The sequence below is a fragment of the Columba livia genome, chromosome 4 (genome assembly GCF_036013475.1).
Source record: "Columba livia isolate bColLiv1 breed racing homer chromosome 4, bColLiv1.pat.W.v2, whole genome shotgun sequence".
NCBI lineage: Eukaryota > Metazoa > Chordata > Aves > Columbiformes > Columbidae > Columba > Columba livia.
In genome coordinates, this window is record NC_088605.1 from 14,310,015 (window position 1) to 14,337,596 (window position 27,582).

At 36.9% G+C, this 27,582-nt stretch overlaps 2 protein-coding genes across 4 annotated transcripts in view; both read left to right on the forward strand.

Moving 5' to 3' along the window:
• LYAR (Ly1 antibody reactive) overlaps window positions 1-9,526 on the forward strand; it is a 10,088-nt gene extending 562 nt beyond the window's left edge. Inside the window, exons 2-10 of one of the 2 annotated variants that reach the window (XM_065060521.1) lie at window positions 47-235; window positions 1,158-1,272; window positions 1,387-1,407; window positions 3,592-3,699; window positions 5,046-5,129; window positions 6,129-6,462; window positions 6,737-6,841; window positions 7,725-7,810; window positions 8,177-9,526. In XM_065060521.1, coding sequence (XP_064916593.1) covers window positions 114-235; window positions 1,158-1,272; window positions 1,387-1,407; window positions 3,592-3,699; window positions 5,046-5,129; window positions 6,129-6,462; window positions 6,737-6,841; window positions 7,725-7,810; window positions 8,177-8,311 — 1,110 coding nt within the window. In that variant the 5' untranslated portion in view covers window positions 47-113 and the 3' untranslated portion in view covers window positions 8,312-9,526. The remainder of the gene's footprint in view (window positions 1-46; window positions 236-1,157; window positions 1,273-1,386; window positions 1,408-3,591; window positions 3,700-5,045; window positions 5,130-6,128; window positions 6,463-6,736; window positions 6,842-7,724; window positions 7,811-8,176) is intronic. The other variant, XM_065060522.1, reaches the window with a different exon arrangement.
• Window positions 9,527-17,719: 8,193 nt separating this feature from the next.
• TMEM128 (transmembrane protein 128) lies at window positions 17,720-25,771 on the forward strand. Of its 2 annotated transcripts, none has more exons than XM_065060523.1 (5): window positions 17,720-17,877; window positions 19,076-19,217; window positions 21,123-21,284; window positions 22,444-22,552; window positions 22,977-25,771. In XM_065060523.1, exons 1-4 carry the CDS (start codon window positions 17,757-17,759, stop codon window positions 22,541-22,543), a joined length of 525 nt encoding a protein of 174 aa, XP_064916595.1. In that variant the 5' UTR covers window positions 17,720-17,756; the 3' UTR covers window positions 22,544-22,552; window positions 22,977-25,771. The 2 variants fall into 2 exon arrangements, with proteins under 2 accessions (XP_064916595.1, XP_064916596.1); XM_065060524.1 differs by having other exon boundaries at window positions 24,103-25,771.
• The last annotated feature ends 1,811 nt before the right edge of the window (window positions 25,772-27,582 follow it).

The following is a 27,582-nucleotide window of genomic DNA, read 5'->3' on the forward strand; positions in this document are numbered from 1 at the left end:
GGTTCTTTCAAGCTGTACGTGTCAGATCTCCTCTTTGTGTTTTTAGGGCTGTGCTTGTGTGGGGAGGAAGAAGATTGTCCCCATTTCGTAGAGGCTACTGACCAGTCACCAGAATGGTAGTTTTCACATGCAACGCGTGTGGAGAATCTGTGAAAAAAGCACAAGTTGAAAAACATGTGAACATCTGCAGGAACTGTCAGTGCCTTTCTTGCATGGATTGTGGCAAGGATTTCTGGTACGTAATGGATGGGTATAGCCTTGCTCACTCTGCAGTGGTTGCTACAAGTACAACATTTTCCTATGGTATATTAGAATTAAATTGGGCACCTTCTGAATAATTCGTATTTGTATTTTAAAATTATACACATTTTTACATAATTTCAAGCTTAATCATCCAAGTTTGAACTGCAAGAAAACTAAACCACCCAGCAAAGAGAGTTGCAATTTCTTTTTCTACAGTTATAAGTGACAATGCTTTTGGCTTCTGATCATCATCATTATTCTGCTACTGCTGAGAGAGAGAGGTTGGTAATCACGTCAGAAATTCTGAATTTGATTTTCACTTCTCAGAACTCAGAAGAAAGCAGTGCTGCTATCTGCTTTCAAAGTATAAACATATAAATTTGCATAAGAAAATAAGGTTGTCCTCAAATAATTATTATATTGCTCAATACGTCACTGACAAAAGATTATAATCTATGTTAGTCATTCCTTTTGGGGAGCTCTTATGCATTGGTTAGAACTACACTACCACAGTTTAGGAATTAGGTTCTTGCAAGCATTTTTCACCTGCTTTGATAATTGTAAAATGTGTCCATGTGAGTAGTAAAACACAGATATGTATTAATAGCTGTGCATATGCTACCTGTACAAATGTACGTAAGTTATAGAGCATTAAAAGCAGCAGTATACTGAAGACTCAGATCTGATTTTGCAAGTCAGAAATTTTCTCTGAAGGCTGTAGCATTACAGAAATGTCAGTAGTCTTATAAGCATGTACTTTAAGCACATGAATTTTACTCATATAAGCATTAGCAGTATTAAGGTTTAAATGATAGATACTATCATCTGTTCAGTTTGTTGTTTATATAAGTCTTGCATAGTTCAAAGGACTGAAACACTTCAGTGAACTAAAGTTAAAAATCTCCTGTGTTCAGGGGTGACGATTATAAGGAACATGTGAAGTGCGTAAGTGAAGACCAGAAATATGGTGGAAAAGATTTTGAAGCCAAAACTAACAAAGGAGATGCTAAACAACAGGAGTGGATTCAGGTAAGGTTTTTACTATATACAGATATGATAAATAACTGTTTTTTACAACCTTTAAAGATACAAGAGAAGCTATACTGGGTCAAACCAGACATCTGTTTTTCCCAATTTCCACAGCTTTCTTTTGGCAATTCCTTGGTAGGTCTATTTCTTGGTAAGAAACACACCTTTTGTTTGTTTTGAATCCATCTCTTACTAATCTGATGTAATGTTTCCTAGTTCTTGCATACAAAGTGTCTTTGATCATTGTCCGCCCTCTTCATGCCACATATGCTTTTGTAGACTTCTGTCAGGCATCTCTCCCCGCCTCATCATCTCTGTTCCAGGCCAAAAACACCTATCCTGCTCAGTTGATCTTCATTTGTAAATTACATCCTGGGTCTTCTGAAGTCTTCTCAGTTCTACAGTATCCTTGTGAAATGAGGTTACAAGAACTGCATACACTCTTCAAGATATGGATGAACCATAGATTTTACTCTGTGTTATAATGATGTTTCCTGTGTCCTTCTTTATTCCTTTGTTACTGATTTTTGTCAGTTGATCTACTTTTTTGACTGCTACTGATCATTATGCTGGCATTTTCATGGAATTGGCTATTTTAACCCCAAGATCTTGTGTCTAAGCTCCAGTGGTCAACTTAAAGCCTGCTATTTTAGATGCAAAGTTAGTATTCGTTTTCCTATGCATGCTGCTTTACATGAATTTGTGTTGGATTTAATTCACCTTTTTATTACTTATTGACTAATTTTCTTTCTATCTTTCTGGAAGTCTTCACAGTCCTCATACTGAATAGCATCATATAATCAGGAAAATTTTCCTGCCCTCTTCTCAGATATTTTGTAAATATGTTGAACAGCAGAGGGTGCAGCATGGGTCACGGAAAATGTCCTATCCTTTAGGTAGTGCAAGAACCTGCCCTCTTACAGGTGTTAGTTTCCTTTAAAGGTTTTAGGAAGGAGCTCTCAGACATGTTTTTAAAACCCCATTAGATATTATTAGTTAGATCACCTTTATCCATGGATTTGTTGATTTCTATCTCATATAGAACACAATCTAACAAAGTACTAATCCCCACATAGTCAAGGAATGTGAATAATACCACTGGAAGTCAACAGATTAGTGCCATTGTTGAGATGGACCATTGTTTTGAGTAAATTGTTCAAAGACAGTATGATATGACTGCTATTGCTTATGAAAATCATTAGGTTTCCTCAAGAACAAGTACTTTCTACACCAAAAGATGAGGGAGTGTTACAGAGCATCTGGTAGTCTTAGCAATTCACAAAAGCCTTCAGTAAACAGATTTTCAGAAGTACAGGAATGTAGGAACAAGATAAGGACTCAGCAAAACAAGTCGATTCAATGTGAATCACGCTAAAGCCATTTATTACAGAAACAAGTCTCCTTATATACGTAACTATATTCTAATCACGCGTCCACGCTCCAAGCATGGATTCGCTAAATGAGTATCGTGGGCTGTCCATGCGCTGGAGTCTCACTGATGATACGTCCAATGATTCACGCCACGCCAGGACCCCGGTGATTGAGGAACGTCCCGCTCTCTCACAGCAGATTCTGTTCTCAGCTTCTCTAAGAGGCCTTGAGATTCCTTTGAGCCTGACTAATTCAGCAACAAATCTTTATCTATCAAAACCCCTCCACACAGGAAGGCTCTCCAGTGTCCAGTGGCTACATCTTTAAGTAATGAGAAGCTCAGAGCCTTTTTTCCCCCCCACTAGCAGCAGCATGGTTCATGTAGCTGCCGTAAGGCCCTGGCCTGACCATTTCTGCTGCCACCTGCAGCACAGGAGTGTGCCTGAGCTGTCTTATAGGGACCAGTGGTTGTTGAAGCTGGCACTGCTGCCAAAAGAAATGTGTGTCAAACTGTGACCTCAAAGTTAGCCTGATTTTTTACAACTAACTCCAGAAGTTTGCAAAAACCAATCAGCTGACAGTTGCTTTTCTTAATGCAGGTCTTTTTCACAAGGCAAAAATCCATACATGATACAGTTACTTTACTTCTAAATGTTTTTATTATAGGTTATGACTTGTACATCAGAAAGCATTGGTGAGCAGTCCTGCTTGCCTCAGCTTACTATACAGGTTTGAATATTTATATAGATAACTTTGACACATCTTATGATCTATGATAAAACCAAAGGTTAATGTTTTTCCCATGCATATTGAACAGTTCTTTTGAGCAGGCTATACAGTGTGGGTACTAGGTGATTTCTGTCCAATATGTTTCCAACTTGCGTACCTGCATGTATCATTTGGTCATTATGTGTCTTTGCTGATTCAATTCTGTATTTCTTCATTCAGAAAATTCATGAAGTAATGAAGAAGCCAAACATAAGCCCTAAAGTGCGGAATGTTCTGGAGCAAATGCGTGTCTTTGATAATATTCCAAGAAAAAAAGTAAAGTTTCAGGTATGTATGAGACTTGTAGTAACCCATGAAGTGAGTTTAAAATAGACCTTCTTCGGGAGTGCTGCCCTCTTTTAACAAAGGTAGGACAAATTGCTTATTTGGGCATGGTAAATAGCTGGTGTAATAGCTGAGTTTCAAATAGGCAATGTTTGTTAAATACATCTCTTTGCTTAGAGCTACTCTCTGCATGCCATTTTCTTTAGGTGTTAAGACAGAGACTCACCATCCAAGCTTCATCTCCATGTGCACACTTGTTCTTTTTTAATACCTTTCTTTTTTTCTTTGTGCAATTTCTATTGAATGTCCAAATTCCTAGATGTACTTTAAAGGGATTCTGATTTCTGTAGCTTTGTTTTTTTTTCTAAGTAAAGATACTGTTTTGAGAGTTTTCCTGTTGCTTGGTGTTCTGACAAAATCTCCTGCACTGCAGGCTTCACTACACTTTGCATCACCACCCAAGCAAATTCTAAATGTTTCGTGTTGTATCAGTAAAGAATTACTGACAAGCTGGCCTTTTTTTTTTCTCCTCTGTTCTGTGCCTGAGATTGTGAGGCAGAGATAAGATCATGATTGCTTCCAAAGCATTCAAAAATAACCTAATAGAGCTGCGCTGAAATTGCTGCTAGCGAGCTGAAGGTTAGAATACTTTTCTGTAAAATTTATATTCTAAGGAGGGAAAGTGATATTGCCAAGAAGAATGTTTCTTTTTGGTAAGATGTGTTGCAGTGGAAGATCAAAAGTTTTTTAGTTCCTTGTTCTAATTTACAAATGCAGCTTTCCTGCGATTTTCATTGCAATGCAAAAATCTTTACATTAGGTTTTACTTAGAATTCTGCATTCCTGAAGGTTGATCTGTTGCTGCTAGTGTAAGCATGTTATAAGTAGAAATTTACTGCTTTGTTTGCAATAGCCCCAGCAACTTTCTAATGTTTGCATTGAGATATTTGTTTAAATTTTACTTTTCTGTAATAAACTACGGTATCCATTTAGGAGCATGACCATCTGCCCAGTACACAAATGAATCAATAAGATCAGATCCTTAATGTTTTAACTCATGGGAACAGTCAGAAGGTTTGGTAGGACATAGATTTACATCTTCTGGATTCCTATTGGTGAGGCAATTGAGAGGTATGGTATAGCCTCATAACAGTACACAGGCGTTATGTGAAACAGTTTAGCATGGAGGTTTAAAAGTTTCCTTGAGAGTAAACGTCTAACCAGATCTTAATCAGAAGAAGTTATTAGATTCTTAAAAGAAAAATAAAAACAAGAACCAAATATATGTCAATTGAGAAAAACAATCAGATATGCACTTTTTCAGTTATTCTTGTTTTTTTGCTGCACAGAATTGGATGAAGAACAGTTTGAGAATTACCGACAGCACTTTGCAAGACCAGGTGTGGGATATTTTCTCTGAAGCAACCAGAAATGTAAGTGAAGTTAGAGGTACAACATCGTACAACAGGAATGCAGTCAGAAATGCTGGAAGGAAAACCTTTCAGACTCCCTTTGTAGATGTTAGCATAAAAAATGGCTCCCAGTCTTAAAATGAATTATGTTATAATGTAACATTCCTAGACTAAATTACCAATTTGTGGAATATACTTTTGCTGAAGCGGTTGTGCATACTGGGCACATTGTGATTAAAAACTTGGACATAGTGACACAATTGTGACACGATAATCAGAAGGCTAATTTAACTTTATGCTATTAGTACATAAGGAAAGGGCAATCCACTACTTTTATCTTTGGTTTCAGCCTTTTACTACACACTAAGAAGTAATAAACCAATGTCTTTTCAGAACTGTATTGGCCTCAAATTAGCGCGTATTGGAGCGGGATGTTAACAGCACCTAGTTAATCTATTAATATATTCATTAATATAAACTATTATAAGCCCAGGAACTTTAAGAAAACAAAATATGTTAAGGTGAGAAAAAAACAATTAAAACAAACAGCATTGTATTTGTTGACATCATGCAATAATAGTTTGGTGTGCCAGACATATCCCAAGACAGGGATGACAGAGCTAAGCTTATTATTTAAGGGCTGTATATTTAGGAATAGGTTCTATATCTTGCTGTAATATGCTATATTTTTGTCTGTGTAAATCAGAGAATTCTCTCTCCCTTGACTTAGTTACATTTAGTAAATGTTTAAAAAATACATAGTTATTTCAAATGGAAACTCTATATGTTGTAAGTTAACATTTCTTCTGTGATGTTAAGGTAATTAGCATTTATGCTGTTAAGTTAAAAGAAGAATCAGCTGCAGTATTTAGTGCTATTTCTCAGGTGACTGGTGTCACCAGTGTAAGCAATTTTATTGAATTCAGAATATTAGTGTTCTTCGTGAATGACGGAGTAGAAAAAGGTTGCCATTTCAAAAAAGGCCTGTAAAAATTGTAATAATCTGTCTTTCAACCAAAGATTTCAAGTGAAAAAGAACAAGACAAACCACAGCAGAAGGAAGAGGGGCAGTCTGCAGAAACTGGGAAAAAAACAGTGGTAGAAGAAAATGGAATTACAGATGATAAAATCGAGAGGAAAAAGAATAAGAGAGAACGAAAAGAGGAGAGACAAAAGAACAAAAAGGAGAAAAAAGACTTGAAATTGGAAAACCAGTCAGAAGTAAAAAAGAGTAAAAAGTCCAAAAAAAGAAAGGAGAGCTCAGAGAATGAATTTGAAATAAATGGAAATGGCCATCAGAGTGAAACAGAAGAGGAAACAAATGTAAAGAAACGCAAACATAAACATATAGAAGGTACTGATCCTAATTTTATATTCTTGTTTGTTTTCAGTATGGTTTTTCTCAATGTCTTAAAGCTCAATAATCTACTTCCAGTAGAATTTAAGTAGTAAGTTGCATATACAAATTAGATTATTTTTAATGCCGTGGTTGCACAGTCCTTTTATAAAATGTGAACCTCTTAGCAAATATAAACTCATGTTAAAGGAACATAAACTTGAAATCATGTCAGAACTTTTCTTCTAGTTTTATAATTTTTGTGTGTGTGTTTATCTCATTCCATCTCTAGAGGAACCTCGTATCAGAACAAAGAGAATGAAAACTGAAAACATTTCAGAAGACATGGAAACAGAAAACACCAACGGCAATGAAGAAGATGTGGGAACAGATAAAGGTATTCTTAAAGAGGGACTTAAAAAACTATTCTGCAAAAGACTTCATGCAGAATATAAATACGGTGCTTTTGCAGCAAGCCATGAAATAAATTGTGCCTCGGTAAACAGATATATATATGTATATTCAGTATACATATCTGTTCCAGAGTACATAGCCTGTGCTACCTTTAACACCTGATGCTGAATTAGTTTACTCATTTGTTGCTTCTGCTGAGCTGGCAACCTTTGGCTGTGTTTGGTTTCCCTGGGCAGTGAGGAATGTGGGGTTTGTGTCACCGAAGCAGGTCTCTTCCCTGCTGCCAGGAACTTTAACAAATGTAGAAGAAAAAGTGCAACAGCTCTCTTGTATCTCTTTGTATCTCTTATGTCACCATTTTTGTTCAGTGCATCATAAATTAGACTTTAGCTGTGTTTGACCTTAGTTTATACGTAGGTAAAACCTACTTAAGCCTGTCATCCAACACACTGTTACTGTCAGGGAAAGTTGGTACTTGAACATACAGATGGTTTATTTGGAAAATACCAGTTAATGACCCCTGTGCTCTAAGGGTGAGGAGACAGGAGCTTTGTAAATATTCCTGTATTATGTAAGAGTTGCTGCTTAACAGCTGAAGCACGGAAGTTAAGTAAAAGCGATCCTGACCCTAGTTGTTCAAGTAGTGCCTTGGTTCTTTGTGTCTGTCCTATTATAATCTTCAAAAACATCCTACCTGACTTCATGCTTAAGACACTCTGCTGTTGTAGTCAGTAAGACAGCAATGAACTGTTGTGGTAGATGAACTGGTTCCAAAATTAGGAGATTGCAGGCTGGCTCCTACTAGAGAAGAAAACCTGCAAATACCTGATTTTACCAATTATGTTGTACACTTGATTATTTTCTAGGTAAATTCAACTGGAAGGGAACTATCAAAGCTGTTCTGAAACAGGCTCCAGACAATGAAATTTCAATTAAAAAACTAAGAAAAAAGGTAATGTACACGTAGTTTTTTGAATCTCCTTTGGTATTGTGAATTTCATTCTGTAATGCCTAAGTTCATAAATCCTGTCCCACATCAGCAAAAAAGTTTGACAAAGTAAATTTTGCTTTGACTTTTTTGATAGCTTTTTTGATCAATTATCAAAACAATTTATATTTAACAGAGTATCAACTGACAGAATGTCAACTGAAGGACGTGCTCTATTGCTTACTGGACTACAGTAGAAATTCAGTGCTAGTTCTGCAAAGGAATAATAGCATAAGATTCCACGCTACTTTTAATACAGTAACATGAATGTATTATTGCTTTAAGTGAAATCATCACTAACCACAAACTGTTCCTTTCTTCTTTGTGCAGGTTATAGCTCAATATTACGCAGTAGCTGGTGAACATCACAAATCAGAAGAGGATATTCTAGTCATATTTAACAAGAAAGTGAATAACAATCCTAAATTTAAAGTTTTGAAGGACAAAGTTAAACTCCTGAAATAAGAGTGTGCATACTTTTATAACCTATGCATCTTAATCTTACAGACAGAGTCAAATTCTTGACAGCTGTACAAATATCGTGCTTTGGTCTCAATTTAAGTGGTACATTTGAGAGCAGAACTTCACTTTTAAGGCTGGATTCCTCCTCTTTTTCTAGATTTATCACAGAACATTTTCAGATACTTTATTTTTTTATTTTATGGAAAATGTATATTTTTAGTACGAGTTTTAAGAGGCATTGAAAATAACTGCTGCCTACTATATTAAAATTATTCCAGTAATGGATATAATTTAGAGGCATTGATGTTTATCAGGACCTGGGTTGTGTGGATTTTTGCAGAAACTATTCTAAGAGCAAACAGAATTTTCATATTCCAAAACCTACCATGGAATGTTTTGTTATGCTAAAATTCAAAATGGTATGACTGATATCCCCTTTATGCACTGTATATGCAGGCTTTAATAATCTACTAATTCTGTGTTGTAAATTACAATAATTAAAGCGTTTGTCAAGTTTGTGTATGTAATACTGTGCATTCATTGAAAATCTAAAGACTGAGTTACTTGTATATGCATCACTACTGCATATTTGAATTAATGCAACTGACTTCAACTTAAGTGCACACATGGACTAAAAATTGACTGATTAAATAAATTACCTTAAAACACCACCTTAAATATAATTTATGATTGTATGATAAATCTTGCCACTTTATGATGGTATAATAAATCCACAAATGATAAAAAATTTGAAGAGGCTGTTATATGGCAGTTGCCAAAACAAATATTACTTATATGTATGAGACAGAGTTGCCTGGGGAAAATTAACTTGAAGTTTATATGACTTTAATGACAGAATGCAAAATACTGCCAGATAGGGTGTTTCCTACCATGAAGCAATCTGTTAAAAACAGTGGTAGAAAGCCGGTGAACATGTCTTTCAGTAGGTAGCATAGTGATTTCAAGCAGATATGGTTTTATAAAACTCCATAATACAAATATCTGAATTTGTAGAAATAGCAAATATATTAAAAGTATAAACGTGAAAAAAAAAAGTCTGATACACTGGGTCCAGTTTCTCTGAGTACCTTGTTTATTATAAAAGTTGCAACAAACTATCTAATAAATTTAAGATCTTCTCAGAAAGTGTTTGTGGTTAATTCATTAAAATGACTTTGGAGATAAATAGAATAAAATTTATTTACAGACATGGAGAAATTTTGAGAAGTTTTTTTAATCCCATGGATATGTTGCAATGAAGTTATGTACCTTGGATGCTCTTTTGTTTTTAAGGGGGGATGGGGAGGTGGGGTTGGACAACCTGAAGATTGAGCAAATGCAAGAGGGCAACAGTATCAACTGTAGATTTCCAATTGCGTTCAGCAAGTATGTTATGTTTCAAAATTATTCCAGACAGTATAAGAACAGCAAGGCACAACCCACAGTGGTAACGTGGAAACTTGCTGAGCACCTTGCAGTTTAATAAATATGTTTGTTAAGTGTTATTATCTGATCCTAGTTTCTAGATCAGGTGATTAGTTTTAAAAGATCTTAAGTCATTATTTCAGTGGCTTTGGGGTCTGTCGCCTTCAAGAACAAATGACAGGACTGACATCCGTGTGTGCCTGTGTTTGAAGGAAGATCTCGCTCACAGTAATCGCAGCAAATCTGGGTGTTGTGTGTGTGCTGACAGCGTGACTGCCATCCTGCCCTTTTGCACTATCTTGGATCATCTCAATCGAACACTGCAAGCCATTGATGCCAAGTTTGATGCCCATGGAAATTCAGCTGACTTGATTCACAACTGATTTTTAAATACATTTGACAACAGGCACATAATGAAACAGAAAGTTCATCATCTTTGATCTAGATTCTCAGCAGCAAAGTCAATTGATTAGGGTTCTCCATGGACAGAAAAATTGTGATTGCCCTTCATCAAGCACACTACTGATCTGTTTAAATATAGATAGTACAGAATATTTAAGAGAATGCAATGACAATACTAAGTAGCCATTTATTTTAATATTTTATCTGACAGAACAGCTGTGGTATTGGACTTTCTTTGGACAGCATGCCAGTGTGCTGTATTTGTGTTGCCATAGAGGAGTTTATGTACTGAACCATTGAGTTCATTTCATAGCATTTGGTCATGAAGCCATCAAAACCACATCTTGGTAATGAGTTCAGTTGTACACGTGGAGATTCAGCAAAATCCAGCATATATCACAGTAATATCATTTAAAAGAAAAAAAAAAACAACAACAACCAAAAAAACCCCACACAAACCACAAACCCAATGCCAAACCAGAGACCACTCAAAATCAAAATTGCTGATGTACAACATTTTCACTTTTTACTCCGTATTTTTCCAATTCTAACAGATCCTATCTTTTGGTACATGGAGTTGCTGTGTGCTTCAGATAGTATTACAGAGCTCAAGACTTAAGCATCAGGTGTTTCAATATCAAACAAAAAAACCCCTCAAGGCCAGCAGCACCTCTTCAAGTTTGTTAGATATTTTTAGAGCATCATCACCTTTCTCACTGTTTTTCTGAATGTGCTTTCAGGACAACAGAGCATTGCTTAATGTTGATTCTGCAGTGTGGCAGAATCATGTGGCTGGTGGATATGCACCTTCTGTTCTTGACTTGCAATCAACCAACAGTAATATTCAGAAAGGGACCTCATCATTTTGCAGCTGCCACTGTAGATTCTGAGGAAAAGAGAGGGAGCCTTTCCAAACTTTTGCAGAGGCAGAAAAGCTAGTATTTCAATATAGTTTGTACAGATCTCAATGAATGAGAATGTAAATAGAGTTCCAATTTTAGCAGCAAGAGCTGGGTATTTAAGTGTTATAGTATGAAAAAGTCATAATAGTAAATATTTACTTTGTAACTACATATTTTACACTTGTTCTGTTTCAAACTGAGATATGAAAACGGATAAAATTAATGCTAACAATTTACAGTTTTCCAGTATTCACCCAGTACTGTAAGCACAGGAAATTTCTTCGTTTTAACATGTCAGGGTACTGAAAAATTACCACAAGAGAATGCTTGTATTATATAAAGTTTAACTTACCATTTAATACAAATTGACCAAATCATGTGGATTTTTTTCTACTTTATTTTCCACAAATTATGTGTTCAGTAGTCATTAATTTCAACAGCCACAATAAATTCAAGAGCAACCATCTGATAATAGTAAAAAGCATTACAAAATATTCCAGAATGTTTGTTTTGTTCATTTTCTAAACAACATAATGTATCATCTCCATAATAACATATGCCTCATTGCTCTTGGAAATAGAGTGTCTGGGGGAGGGGAAGGAAAAAGTATTGTAAATAAGAAAATTGTTTAAAACTGGTGGCTTTCTTGATAAGTATAGCATAAGCATTTAAGCAGGGAGTTTAATCACCAAAAGAAAAAAGCTTCAAAGGACAGCTGCTTGGTTGTGCTCAGCCCTCCACCGCACTGCTGCACTGGGGTCCGGGTTTTGTTAAAAACAAGACCAGTTATCTTTTAGTGATTTTTCTTTCAGCTAAGTTCTTCTAGGTGGCTGTACTTTTCTGAGTTTTAGTATGCCTGTTTTTCCTCAAATGCTGTACTCGGTGCTGATAAGAGACCAACAGAATGCTGAAGAAGCTCATGTTTAGATTTATTATTATGGCAGCCAAGAAAGACTGGTAAGTTTTCCCACGTTCCGTTGTGAGAGGGCCGTGTTTGAGGAGGGGTGGATGGAACAGGTGACTAGAACTGACCAACGGAAGTATTCCATCCCATAATCGTCATACTGCCTATATAAGAGGGTGATCAGGGCCACTCTCTCTTCGACCATGGCGGCACCTATAGAGGCCCCTGTCTGTCTGCCTGTGATCTACAGGCCTCAGGCCCTGCATCCTGCAACCAGGTTCCGGTTTGCTGTGCAGTCCAGCTCCGCACACCCAGCTCTGCTGCTGAGTGACGCCAACTGCACATCGAGCATTCGAGATTGGTTTTGTATATTTTGTATGTATTCTCTATTTATTAGTAGCATTAGTAAAAGCCTTTAAAACTCTCCAACTTGAAGTCTAAGTCTCCCTTCCTTCCTCCTTATCTTTCCTATCAACTTTTCGATCTACAGGAAGGGGGTGGCGGGAGGTGAGGGGATAACAGGGAGCGTCTGCCACGGTTTATTGCCGCCTTGCCTTAAACCTTGACATCATGTTAAGCAGATTACCCAAAACAGTGACAGGAATTGCACAACCATCCTCCAGCTAAAATTTCAAATTGAGGTATTGCTGAATTTAGTTTTCATACCAGCAAACACCTTTCTGTCTTCCTTTCTCTCTCTGACACTATAACACACTCAGTGTTCCCTCTAATGCTTTTGTCCAATTACAATACCAGAAAAAACATGAAAAATTGACACCGCAAGATATATAAGCGGTAAAGGACTGTGAAGGATAACGGTAAAGAAAACCTGCTTATAGACATCAATGAAGTTTGTAAGAACTTTGGGTTTTGTTTAATTTTTTCAGGACTCCACAGAAAAATTACGAAGTCAAACAGCATGAGTTCTACACTATATATGCTGAACACATTATGGAAATTATCTATACTTTCCAGTCTTATAACAGTTATGTCCATGTGCCCAAGAAGCTTTGTTTCTTCTTCATTAAAGGAGTCAGATCACAGGTAGTGGAGACACTAGACCATCTCCAAAACAACAGTTAATATGCTACCACAGCCTAAAAAACTGCTGACATCTATCAATACAGAAATAAAGTGTCATGCCTAAGGAGAGCAATACTCCTGTAGAGCAAATGTTTGATGAATAATAAACTTGAATGCCCATTCCCACAATTGATACACAGTCTTTCCTGTGTGAATTAGATCCATGATCTTAATTACTGAAAAATAAATCAAACCAAAAAAAACCCACCACAAGCAAACAAACAACAAACCTTTAGGAAGTTTCTAAATGCCCTCAATATGAAATTCTTGACATATTGTTACAGAGGCACAGTTGCACAGACATACGTTTTCCTCAGTGAGGAAATCAGCTTTGGTAATTCCCAAGCATTCACTTTCCCACCCTCCCACACTTGGCCATCTCTGCGACCCCCTGCATTTCTGCAGGCTTTTAAAACGAGATCAAATCCTCAAACTCAGAGGTATTATGTACTACTACTGGGGATTGAGTAGTCAAGAACAATTATAGCTGGAGCATTGCTGCCAAATGCTTTGTATCATTAAACTGTAGTCTCAGGAAAACATTTTGAGAGCCATTGTATTCCCTAAGAAAGTAAGCACAGTTAAGCGAAACTAAACTCAATAAATTATTTAGGAGAGAGAGTGGGAAGATTTACTTAGCAACTTCTGGGACAATAGTTTATTCAGATTTATTTCATGGGTTTTTTTACATGTTTGAAGAGTAAAAGTGTTCATTCCAAGTTGGAATAAACAATGTTCTCATTTCCTATTCTTAATGCTGACTATAGCAAAAGGCAAGAGTCAAACATTGAAGCTATGTAACATTTTTATTCAGAATAACTGAAAGCAATGAAGTCGTCTTCCATCAAACAGATACTTCAGACTAAAGTAATGTTCTGGATCAGCTACTTTTTTGTAATTTGTAATTTTCAAGGTGAAAAAGAACATAATAGATAAATCAGATGGCATTATGTGGCATGTTATGTTTCAGTTCTCATAGATGCCCTCCTCACCTTTCTAATAGCCTTTACATTTTCTGCTTTGTTTTCCTTCATGAAGCTTTCATGCTTATAGGTAGTAGTACATTCTTGATATCAAACACACTATTATATGTATTGTTTCCTTCCTAAAGGGTCAACGCAGGGCTGCACTGTAATTTAATACTCACATGAGAATTCAACTTGAGGTCAACAGTTTGTATGTGTACAACATGCAGATCTGATTGAGTTTTAACCTTCAGTTGTTTTGAGAACTGCAATAAGTGTTTTCAGTCCTTTGGTGATTTTTTCCATTGTATTGAACTTAAATAAATGAATGCTAGATGAAAGCAAGAGAACTGTAGTACTATTTGAAGGCTGGTTTTGTACCTGGATGGGTTAGACGGTGCATGTACTTTCCCACTCAGTGTAAGAGAGGATATGCAATGCTTTACTCCAAAACAACGTTCAGAAAGGAGTGAGAATCTCTACCCACCCACTCATTTTACTCCTGATGGTGGAAGATAAGCAGCAGATTATTACTCACTTTATCATTTCTTAGTTTATTAACAGAAAACACAGAATATATTGCACAATTATTCCTCAAAATGAAGAATATGCATACACCATAGCCACCTCCTTCAGTTAAAAATGAATACACAGAGGGAGAAGCCAGCTCTACTTCGACAAGAAATGAAGAAAATTCCAGTGAGGTCTTTTGTGAACAAACAACATTTTGGCTTATTTAACTATTGATTTCTGTAACGGGGAAAACGTTACACACATTTGCTAGAATACTAGAAAACTAATATGACTTTCTGAAAGTGAGAATTTAACTGGGGAGTTTAAGTCTAAAATTTAAATTTACCCAGTCAAGGAACATAAAAAGCTACCACTTGTCATTAAGAAACTTAGAAACCATTATTTTCTATTTAAAAGAAGAGAACATGAAATTGTTGAATTCACTCTGAAAACATGGGAAGAATTCACGTCATGTGAGAGACCAGGAATACATGTAACAAAAAAAAAAGTTGCAGAATCTACCCTTAGTACATTTCTTTCACAGAACCTTCAAACTCAAAAATTTCCTTCACAGACTTAAATAAATTTATCAGATCAAGCACCAAATTTTAAAATACTTCCTAACATTTCTGCAGGGATTCTTAAATTTTTACTTGCAATAATTAATTATTCATAATGGGCCTGTTGTTTAGATGCTTGTTAATTATGTTGTTCATTTTGTAACAGGCTCAGCTCAGGTCCTGATTGCTATCTACTCTTTAACAGATTAATAATTTCTGAATCAGAGAAGCTCTGTGAAAAGATCACAGAAAACATCTGAGCTCTACAAACACTGAACATCAGAGGTCCAGGTTAAGGTCAATAGTGAGTCAGGGAAGGGAGGCTCTTATTTCAGCTCTTTGCACAATACCTACTCTGTAGGTAAACAGGAGTCTTCAGTTTAACAACACTAACAGATCTTAACCTTTTCAAGCATACATATTTATTTAATTGCTACATTTAAATAAAAAATATCTCCTATGAATAGATTTTTCAAAGAAAGTACATGAAGATTTCATTTGTTTCTTATTTGAATCACTAACATGACAGTGAAGGCTGAGGTAATCATTTCACTCAAAGGAAATAAAACAAAGAAACCTCTATTTCGTCGCTAAGAAAGCAGAGCTCAGAGGCTCCCACGAGCTGTTAACTTCAAAATATTCAACCGAACTAAATAAAAAATAGTCACTGAAGTCACTAAGGACTATGATGTGGTTTACCTTATGTGAGACGTGTTGTAAGGCTTGAAAAACAATTTCTGCTCACCATGACATGGCTCACATGAAATTCAGATGTAAATGAAGGTCCAGGTTTCTGTGGGAAAATAAATGAATAATTAAAAAAAATGTACCATCCTTTTTTCTTTTAGGCTGAATTTACTCAAAACTCAATGCACACTAATACAGAATAACCAGAACCCTTGCTTCCCTTGTCCCTAGAACCTCACTCTTCTATACGCTATTTAGGAAAATGTAGTAATTTTTTTCCTGTTAAGTTACTGTTAGCAGCCCCTTTGCAGAAAAAAAGAACATGTCCAGGTAGACTATACAACTCAGTGTACATATGCATCAGGTTACATGACAAATGAAAAGCCAGTGCTGTTTTTCTAACCATAGAATGCAGAGGCTAAGTCAAATTTTCCATTACTTCAGCACCTGCAGTTCAAACCAAATGTAAGAAAAAGTTGTGATAGTGCATTGAAAAAACATAATTCTTACATACTTGTAGGGTTCATCCCTACACTAACTAACTACCTTTAGGACAGCCTGACATTTTTTAAGGTTTTCTGACAAAATATGTAATAATTATTTATCCACAGCCTATATCCCACTCTTTCAGCTTTTCTTGTTTTCTCAACATGAAACTACAGAGGAAGTATCTTCAAGGCTTTCACATTTATAAATGCCACACAATATGCAAAGATTGCACGTGGTAAGTGAAAATTTAACATATTTCTCATAGTCACTGTTTTCATGCAAAATACGCAATTTGCCTTCTAAAAATCAAATCAGGTAACTAAACATCTGTATTTTGAACTTTATATATAGCTAGGACTGTAAATTTGACTTTGGTAAGTAAAACACACAGACTGAATTATTTTTTCTTCAATCTACCTTATAATAATCAAAGCTTTTATTAAATATTTTTACATTTTATGACACCATAAAGAAAAGCTTTCCAGAACAGGTGCCATACCAGACAGGTAATTCCATTCTGCAGTCAGAGGGACTCCTGCCTTAGTTTGAACTTTATGCCACATGATTTTGCCTAAGAAAGCAGAGTTTGTATGTACCACATATGTAATCAAATTAGCCTAATAAATCATTACTGTTATAAACAAATTTCAATTTTAAAAGCTACGTTATTTATTCAATGAACACATCCCAAAAGACATAATATGCATATTTACAGCGTTCTTATAAAACAAGAAAAATTACACCAGACCTGATCTAATCTGTCAATACAATTTATGTTTCGAGTTTGTCCATGGGAATAAGCAATAAAGCAACACTAATAAGCTTCAAGGTTTTGTTTGCAGAAACATTTTAGTGTGACTCCCCACCTAGTTATGCAGAATTCAGCTACAGCTGAAACAAAGGCAATGTATTTTACTATCTTATTAGTTTAACTTTCACCTAGTTTGTCTCCTAAATGTGGTGGTTATTTTCAATTGCTCTCACAGTGTTACAGCATTCCTGCAGTTCTTACCTTACAGAGCTTTGTATTTGACTTCTAGTTAAACCACTGCTCCGTGTCACAATTGGAATCTTCCTAACACGTACTTGAAAGCACCTGTTTTGCAAAATGTGACGAGGAAAATACTTATATGCACCTGTTTTTTTCGTATTTGTGATGATTTTGAAAAAATAAAAAATCCTCAGTCTGGCAGTTGGATTTACAGCACAGAGTTTAGCGTTTTCAACGGGGACTAGTGCGACTGATACTGTTTATTTATAACAGATTCCTGGGCCATTAACAGGGTCATCACTGGCTACAGCGGTGCTACCGAGCGGCCCGGCGCCCATCCGCGGGGATCAGCCGTTCACACTCGCGTTCTGACCGACCGTGGGCTCAGCCCGGCCGTGACCACACAGCAGCTGTGACTGACACGGGCCGCTCTGACAGCCTCTGCCCCACGCGGGGCCACCGCCCCTCACGCCAACGGCCGCCGCGCTCCCCGCCCCGCCCTGGCGTCACTGCCGGAGCGGCCCAAGATGGAGACGGGCGGCAGTACCCGGGCGCAGCTCCCGAGGCTCAGGCGCCCTTTGCGGCGAGGGCCAGAGCTCCGCGACCCGCTGCTGCCGCAGCCGCCTTCGGGGGGCGGTGGCACGGCCGGTGGGTGGTGCCGGGGGCGCGGGCTGAGGTCGCGGAGACGCTGCAGGGAGGGGAGCCCCGGTGTGCTTGGTGGGCGGTGTGACAGGAGCGGTGCCAGGCGGTGGCTGCCGTAGCGCTGCCCCCGGCGGGACCGCAGGAAGGGCCGGGCCCTGCCCGCGGCAGGAGGGAGGGTTTCGCGGTGACTGGACGCTGTCCCGCCGCTGGGCGCTGCCTGCGGGCAGCCCCACGGCTCCCCTCGGCGTCTGGTACTAACAGCGAGCTGGGTGGGAAAAGGGGGATGTGGCTCGGACTTGCAGCCGGGGATTTCTTCATGGGGACGAAGTGCTTAAATGCTCCAGACCCAAGGTTTAGTAGATGGGGAAGAACCTAGGAAATAAAAAATAAAAGTGCCTTTAAATTCCAGCAGAACTGCTAGTACACTCAGCTGGTGATAATGCATGTGGAGGAGCCAGCACTGCTGGAGGCACACAGGCACCAGTAACTTGTAGTGATAAAGTTCAAAGTACAAAACATCAAAGGCACCTGTGACACCTTTTTTGACAGTGTGTATAAGTATTGAGTGAGTTAGTTGGTCAGTGTCAAGAACAAAAATATGCTTTCAAGTCCTCTCACTCTGTTGTCTTGCTTTCTCTAAAGCAATATATGGTGATGAGGGGAAAAAAGAAAATACACGTTTCTGCATAACAGTAGTTTTAGTCTGCCTGCTGAAGGTATACAGCGTGAGTCAGGCCTGCTCTTGAAACTGAAGTGGAAAATCTCTTGTGCAATAACTGCAGTTTTGTACAAGAAAATTATTTATGCCTGAGATTGGTTTGCAAATATTAAAATTAGCAAGGATACAAATTTATTAGTAATTGGGAATACTGACCTGTGTTTTTATATGCTGGATTAATAAAAATGCTTTAATAACATGGGGAGGTTTTTGTTTAGTTAAATAACCCTTTCATAATCTAGTCAGCTGTTAATTTGTTACTGCTTTATCTTTTTATCAAAGGGTACTTCGCTTAGTCTGTTTTATTTCAGGAAATGTGCAGAGCTTTTTAGAATACTTCCTCTATAATACAAAGTGTATTATACTGAGTATAATAATCTCCAAAGATAAATGAATTAAAAGGATAAAGCATCGTGTTTTACGTAAGTATAAGCATATTTAATTTAATAACTGCCTTTACTGCTATAATTATGTTGTTATTTACAGAAGAGTCTACAGCTGTAGAGAAGGAAAGGAAACCTCTTACCAGACTGAATGCTCATTCTGCATTCTGGATATTGGCATCAATTGCTGTCACGTACTACTTTGATTTTTTTAAAACTATTAAAGAAACTATTCAAGCAGACAGGTAAGGTACCTTTTCTTACAAAGCAAATAGTGTTTTCATCTTACAATCATATTGAGTTTGTTAGATCTGAACACTGTGTTTTAAATCTTGGATCGAGAAGATCTACAATAGAAATAGCAGGAGCTGAGACTGTTCCGCCTGGAGAAGAGAAGGCTCAGGGTGATCTCGTCAATGTATATAAATACCTGGTGGGAGGGTGTAAAGAATACAGAGCCAGGCTGTTTTCAGTGGTGCCCAGTGACAGGACCAGAGGCAGTGGGCACAGACTGAAACACAGGAGGTTCCCTCTGAACATCAGGAAACTGTGAGGGTGACCAAGCACCGGCACAGGTTGCCCAAGGGGGTCATGGAGTCTCCATCCTTGGAGGTACTCAAAACCTGTCTGGACATGGTCCTGGGCACCCAGCTGTAGCTGACCCTGCTGGAACAGAGGGATTGGGCCAGATGACCACCGAAGTCATTGTTCTTAAACTAATTTTTAAGTAAACGCAATACTTAAAATTTTGCTATAATTATTTTTTTCTTCAGGATCTACTGAGCCATTTGTCTAAATGCAAAATTTGTTCTAATAGCAAGGCCTTTTAATACTGTAACTTCTAGTTTACACCTAAGTACAAGAAATTGCTGCCTGTTTTGTGGAAACTGTTGGTGTTTTATTCAGAAAAAGCTGAAATTAATCTTTAAATGTCAAAATGAAGTTATTTTCTCTAGAAGTTCTCTAGAATTCTTTGAGCAGACCAGTGAAAGTTTAGTGAAATAATTTCTATTAAATAATTTCTATTTCTTCTCTATTAAATTATTTTCAATGGGATTGATATTTTTAGATAGCTTCACCTGGAAGTGCTTTTAAAACTATCTCATTGTCATTGTTGTATCAGCACATGGAAGCTGAACAGGGCCGTGTTCTGTGCTCTGAGGTTCTCTGGAGCTGCTGTTCCAGGCTGGTGTAGACACACCTACATCCACTTGGCTGTGGATCCAAGTGAGTGACTCCAGGATGTGATCAAGGTTTTAGGTGGCTCCATCTGCAGCCTGCAGGAACTTGTCTTCCTGCATTGCTTGTTTAGCTAGACTATGGCAACTACTCTCTTAAAGCAGATTTCTTAATTGGTAATACTGAGGTACCAAAATAGCATATGATATTTGCTGTACCATACCAGAGCAAATGTTACCTGAGTAGTTGATTACTCTTTGTAATTTAGTAATCAAACTATGGTAATAAGAATTTCCTTTTATTTTTTTTATTTATTTTTTTTTTGCTAAATATACATTCAGATAAGATTTTACTGAAGTGTGGCTGCCTCCCAAGTTGTCTCTCATATCTTTTACTCCTGAAGTATGTCCTCAGAGAGACTCAAAAGTACATCTTCCTAAATAATCACATACCCTGTGTTTTCTTGATTTTGAGTTTGAAATCCTGGCTTTCTCTATGCTTTTCTTCAGCTGCAATAAAGAAATATCTTCATACTTGTTTTCTGTTAAATTTCAGAGTTAATAAACTTTAAACCTTATTAACGCTTTCTGCAAGATTTCTGTTGCACAAAAATCAGTAGTCTAGTGAGAAGCTAAAGTGCAGTGAAGCCTTTTCAGCTCATTACTGACAAGGTATTTTTTGTGTGGTGGTTTAGTAGGTCTGACAAGGTCTGTTGCATTGCAGTTTCAAAATATTTGAGGGAAAAGATAAATGACAGGAATGATGCATTGCAAAATTAAACTCAGTCATGTATATTAGACAGCTTTGGAAGGGCAAAAATATTTTGTAAAAGTAATTGAAGAAAAACACAACAGGACCTCTAGGCCCATCTGTATAATTAAAAGCTATTGTCTGTTCTGTCTCTAGACTAGAATGAAGATTAATGTGCTAACTGCAATATGACTGTGCTTAACGTGCTTTCCCCCCCACAGCTGGTGGTTTTTATCTGGCAGCTGTTTATTGGCTGCATGTTTATCTGTTGCCTTTTACTGCATACTATATCTGGAGTGGTATCGTGGAATTCAGGACTACGACACCCAGTATCCAGCACTGATACCTATCACAACAGCTACCTTTATTGCAGCGGCCCTTTGGTAAGTATGAACACTGTACAGACTTCTGCTAAACCTGTGCAAGTCTAACTGTGTTAAAGGGCTTATTTTATAAAAAGTATAGTTTCTCTAATTCTATTAAGTGTGTTGGTGACAATATCAGTTCTATGTAGCATAATTTCTTCCACTTTCAACATTCACCCACAAAGCAGGAGTTACAGCTGTCAAAACTGTATGTTAAGTATACTTGTAGATGTACCTTATCTTTTCTGTCTTGAAAATTTATGGGGAAACGGGAGTCCTTAGCTTTGTTAGAATAAACTGCTCACCTCTGACAGCTGTTTGTGAGGTTTACAAATGAAGACAAAGGTGTATTCTCTAGCTGAGAAAAATATCAAGCAATCTATAATAGCAAACATACTGAAATTTATACTTCCAATTAGGTTATATGAGCTTTAAGGGTTTATATTTTGTTAGAGAATGGTACTTTTAGTAAGAGCTACTTCATTTATGAGATTATAGAAGTCAGAATTGAGCAAATGTGCATGTGAATGAAAAAAATACAAATGTGTGTGCAAGTATATTTATTTGCTCTCTCTATGAAAGCTGGTTCTCTCCCTTTAAGTGTAGATGTTGTATCTGAGTAATATCAGTCAGTATTTGTTGCAATGCTGGGGGGAAAAAAGAAGACTGAATAAGATAAAGGTTCCCTGTTGTTTAGTATTAGTCAAATCTATAATTCTTGTAAGTCAACTGACTTACAAGAACAATAAATTGTTTGCCCCCTCTCTGTCCTCTCTCTGTAGTTAACTCAATCTGCTTGGCCCGAAGTAAAAATTAAGCCTTTTCTCAGTTGCCATGTATGCCCATGGAAAAATCCAGAGTATTTTCAGGAACTTGATATATAGAGATCTTGAAAGGAAAAGGTATTTTTACCCTTGATGGGACTGAGTGTAAGTACTCAGTGTAAAATCTGCAAGAGCTACAGAAGTTCTAGGATGAGTTGTCAGTAAATAAACAGTAAACTAAACTATCAATAAGTGGGTGCTGGGGTTTTCTCTCAAGTTGTAAAGAAATAAGTATTTTTCCAGATTAAGTAATTTAAATCTCTTTTTCTCTTGTGCCATGTTTTCTTCGTGTGGCTGGTATTTCCATAATATGACAATTGAACTTACCAAAAACTTCCTGCTTTTATTCCCAGTTTCAATGTTGCCTTGTGGCCTGTCTGGTCATTTATGACACCTTTGCTGCTCTTCATTCAGTTTATGGGTGTTGTGATGCTTGTGTCACTCTTGGGATAAGTCCTTCAGGTAAATAATTGAATTGTTTAAGCACGTGAAATTATTGATCTTGTTGCATGAACTGCTTTTTTGACATTTAAGGTTTATAAGACCACTTAAGGATTCCCTCTCAATGAATTGTATACGCTTTTAGAACACTGACATTTTGTGGCATACAGATTAACTGGAGAATGTGCAAGTGTCCTAAGGGGAAGAATATCCTTTTTCTTTTCTTTAAGATTCTGTTCTAGACAGTGAAAACAAGCAATTAGTGAGTGGATGGGTTTGGGGAGTGCAGGCCAAATACCTGCAGCTTTTACACAAACCGGAAAAATGTTAGTGAAGTTGCTTGACATGATAGTAAAGGGGAGAAGCTATTAACATCCATGTGCAACTGTCTTATCTATTTTTACTTTTTTAAAATTCAAATTCTTTGTCTTATGTTTGTCTTTAGGTATGCTGTTTTCATTTTCTGTGATGAACAGTCCAGATCAACCTCCTGGAAAGCTGCCTAATATTAGAAGTTCTTTGTTCTTCCTAAAAAACAACCTTTCACAGGCAAAACCTGGTATTTTGTTGACTTGAAAAATTTATTCTCAGTAACTGCCACACTGAAAAGGAGTTCTTGCATCCTTTGTTAGGATATACTATTCAAATTAATCCCGTGAAATTGAAAAAGCTTAAGGAAGACATCAAAGACTGCTCAGTAAATAGGTTTAGGGCTGTCCCCTCCATCACAAGTGTCTGCATCATCCAGTCAAGTGTCTCCTTCAGCAGATCTTGTGCTGTACTTCTCAAGGGAATCTGGGGAAGCCTGTTTGGTTTTGCTGCCATCATAAGTTCTGGTGAGGAAGTCCCCCAGCATTTTTATGACTGTATAAAGAATGAGACAATGCTGGATTTTGAGTGTAGCCTCTTGTAGTGCTGGAGTTGTAGGCAAAAAATACTTAATGGTTGGGAGAGTGAAACACAGCTTTTGTTTGCATCAACAAACTGAAACTGGTGTTGGATTTTTTCCCTATTTTTTAGATTTCTGATTTTTGTAAGGAGGTAATTAAATTAGGTCATAATCTGACAACACCTATAGACTTCTGAAAAATAGGATATTTACTTCATAATATTTTAACTGTTTATAGGAGCTTTAGTCACAGTTGATAATGCAAAATTCTTCAAATCGTGTTTGTTCATTCTGTCCTTAGTTATGTTCTGCCCGAGCACTGGAAGAATGTGGGGAAAGCACATACTTCAGAGCTGATTGTATAGCAGATTAAACCAACAATTCTGCATTAATTTGTACTTAGAAAGTAAGAAGTACAAGTGAATTACAGATATCCTGAACAGCCGAACCTTATAAAAAAGTTATGGTTTTCTATATGAACAGACAGGTAAATTCTATTCTACAGAATTTATTAATTTTGCATTAGGCTAGATAATTATTGGCATAATAACTAGGGCCAAATTATTACTTGGTGATGCAAAATCATTAACTGATCAATATCAAACTAGTACAAGATACAACTTGTGCAATATATGCAACCTTACACCATTTTTATTAAAGCTGGATTTGGTTTTTCTTTCAGCTTCGTGTGAAGGACTCAAGTAATTGTTATCCTGCAAAATGGATGTTACTTTTGTTACATTCCAGTGCTTCTGTTATTTCTAATACTGCTTGTTTGCTCTGACACTGTAATTCTTAGAGTACCTGGGCATAACCATAGGTCAGCCTGTGGCTGGGAAAAAGCAACTGAATAGTGAATAATTGAAAGACAGGTAGGCTTTACCTCTCTTAGTAACATAAAGCATTTCGTCCCTGCTTTCTGAAGCTTTTATTTATTAATATATTTCAATATTAACCAGACGGGCAATAAGTCAGTTACATAGTCCTAAATCCTATTTGAGCACTCCAGAGGTCACCTAGTCCAATTTCCTGCTCAAAGCAGGTTCGTTGGTTTAGGATTAATTGGTACTTTGTAAGTGGTGTGGGGTTTTAATACTATATTAATTCCATTTGAATTGACAGCTAAAGTACCATTATCTGGAATCTGTGTTTGTACTTGTAAACTTACTCATAGATGACACAGGAGACATTTATTGATCTGTTAAATTTCTTATGTGTGTTATCATGTAGGAAATATTTTATTACCTAATCTCTTGACTTTGGATCTGCTAGTATTTGAAAAAAGATAGGGATCAGGGTAAGGGCCTAGAAGGCTGGTTGACATGTACATCATTGTTAATTTGATAGTGCCATCAGTGAAATAAATAAATTCTACTTGTGCTGATATAGTTTGCCCACAGCCAAAGATAGATGATCAAGCCATGAATAACAATGGTATGAACAATATTAACACTACACAAGCAATTAAGAGCACAAAGAAAAGTCTTTTTTTTCATTCTCAGCAGTGCCTGTTAATGAAGTTGCCACTTTTCTTCCTCAGAAGAGACTGATATTAACTTTAATGCCATTAGTCATACACAGCTGGGCAAATAAAGTAACTTTGTCTGTTCTCTTTGGCTGAGATACCTAAGTATCTGGAAACCTGTGTGCCATTCAGCTGCTGGACCATTTTATGTAGATCCTTGTGTTAAATACCTTGACACCCAGACCTTTTGGAAAATAGGAGAATGTAGAAACTAAGTATGGAAGCTTCTTAAAATTTTCTCCTCGTGACTGTTGCTTGAAGTCTTGACTGTTAGAGGAGACCGTGTTCTTCATTCTGACTTTCAAACTCACATCAATGCCGAATACACAATCCATGAAATGTTTAGTAATGAAAAATACAGACATTGTCTTAAGCTGCTACAGTTTCATTAAGGAAAAATGTTGCTGTCGATATGTAAAACAAAGGATCAGTGAAACCAAAATAAAATACGTTTAGCACTACCATTAAGTAGCTTGTAGAGTAAATTAACAGCTCAATTTGTTTAAATGTAATACTTAAGTTTTCCAAAACCAGTTGTATTTGACATCTTTAAAGGGCGAGTTGCTTATCTTCAGACCTGCATCTTTAACAAATTTTAACAATTTTAAGTCTGCTTACAGAGGTACATTTGAGTAACTCTGTTTATTATGGTATTTAAATGCACTGTTGCTCAGGGATGGCAATTATCACTGTATTTTTATTTGTCAACTATATAAATGCTCTAGGTGTTTTCAGTTGCTTTGTACACTTAAGATTACTATTTGCTACATGTTTTTTCAGATTTATTTTTCTGGACATCTTAATAAACTTTGTACAAAATGATCAATTATTGTTAGTACTTAATTGTTTAATCATCCAGCGCCACTGTTCTTGGTGACTGCCAGCCCATCATTTTGCCTTTAAAATAGATATTCATGTAGATTTTAAATACTGTACTTGACTTGGAGTAGGTATTTCATGACCTCTCAGCTGGGTTTATTGACGGTGTAATACCATTCTGTTCACCTTTAGAAAACTCAAATCCCAGGCAGAGATGCACATTGTACAAAGTCCTGCACAGTCTTCCAGTAAGTTTTGAGTATGTAGTCCAATACTTAGTCACTTACTTGCTTAGAAGGCAGGAGTGGCCAATCTAGAAAGAATTTAAAACAATGTTTGCTGTAATCAGCAACCTGACAAAATGTTCCTGCCGCTTCCAGTTCTGTGAGCTCCTTGCCTTTGTTATTTTGCTTCTCACCAAATAAAGAATTTAGGGCAAGAGATTAGAAAGAGGTCTCTTAATAGTTTATTGAAAATAATTATTAGATGGTCAAAATCCCTACCTCTACCAAAGTTGGAATACAATAGCTGGCTACAGGCCACTGTAGGTATTTTCTATATCCATTTACATTAATTTCATTTGAGCGTAAGTATGTATGCCAGCACCAAAGAGCTTTTCGTCACAAGTGACAAGAGATGCTCTAGAATAATCTTAAAATAACATACAAATAAAATAGTCTAGACAGCTAAAGTTATCAGTTACCCATAGAAGCCCTGTAAAAGAAAAGCATCTTCCTTCATTGTTCTTCAAAGGTTACATTAGGTAAGGTAAAAGTAGGACTTGGCATTTTCATGAGCTTCACATAGTGATGGATGTAGCTTTGAGCTAGAGGTGCTTGAAGCCTTAAATTTCTCTAGTTACCCTTTTTATTTATACTGTTGATATGGGCCAGACAGAAACACAGGGCTAGCTATCAATTAAGTGCATTTAGGGAAAATTTGTAGGTGACTTAAAATACTTGTTTCTTGAGAAGAGGCCAAGATGAGTAAAGGACATCAGCTGCTACTTCCTTGTGCTTACCTACAAAGGGGACTGAGCAGAATTCCCTGCTTTTACCCTTCTGCCATTTTGTTCTCCTTCCCTGTTCAAGAGGAATGTAAACCTCAAATTTACATACAAGTTCAGAAATGTCCTTTGTTTCTCAACAAGAAAATCCTTCTTATTCATTTCTGGCTTCAGAAGAGAAAAAGCTTCAAAGCTCTTTAAGTTTTGACAGTGGAAGTAAAGTAGATGCTGTGTTTTATTTTTTTATTTTTTTATTTATTTATGTAGCTGAATTAGTGGCTTAATTTCATGTGAGACATAGGTCACTCAATGTAAAAAACAATGCTCTGGATATTTGATATGCTACCAACAGATGGAGGGTAAAAATGTAAGACCTGCTTGGCCAGAACAAGGACCGGTCCATCTTGGTATTTGGCCTCCAAGCTATGGCTAGGTACATAAATAACTAGAATTAAGGGAATTTGTATTGGATGCAAACAAAATACCATTTTAAATATGTAATGTTTTACCCTGGGCTGAATTCTTGTCAGCCTCTAACTGGTGCTCTGACTCTTGAGGTTTGAATGCATTAATATCTTATGAGCACAGGTCACAGCTACAACTAAGCAGTTTAAATGAGAGAAGGTCAATACTTAAAATGTTCATAAAAATTAGGAAAATTAATAAATGAGAAATGGACTAAATCCTGCAGAAGTCTTTGCTACTTTGAGCTCAGTTGTTGCTGCTCCAGCTGGCAATCATTACCATACTCTGTTGTCCGAACAGGACTTAATAAAAAACGAGATAAATTGCTAATTTTGAAAGGTATAGAA

Excerpts from the sequence above, each read along its gene's own strand:
- TMEM128 (XM_065060523.1), top strand. The coding sequence starts at position 17,757 with ATGGAGACGGGCGGCAGTACCCGGGCGCAGCTCCCGAGGCTCAGGCGC. Across the intron at positions 17,878-19,075 it reads GGGGGGCGGTGGCACGGCCG|AAGAGTCTACAGCTGTAGAG; the intron begins GTGGGTGGTGCC and ends TGTTATTTACAG. Across the intron at positions 21,285-22,443 it reads TTTATTGCAGCGGCCCTTTG|TTTCAATGTTGCCTTGTGGC; the intron begins GTAAGTATGAAC and ends TTTTATTCCCAG.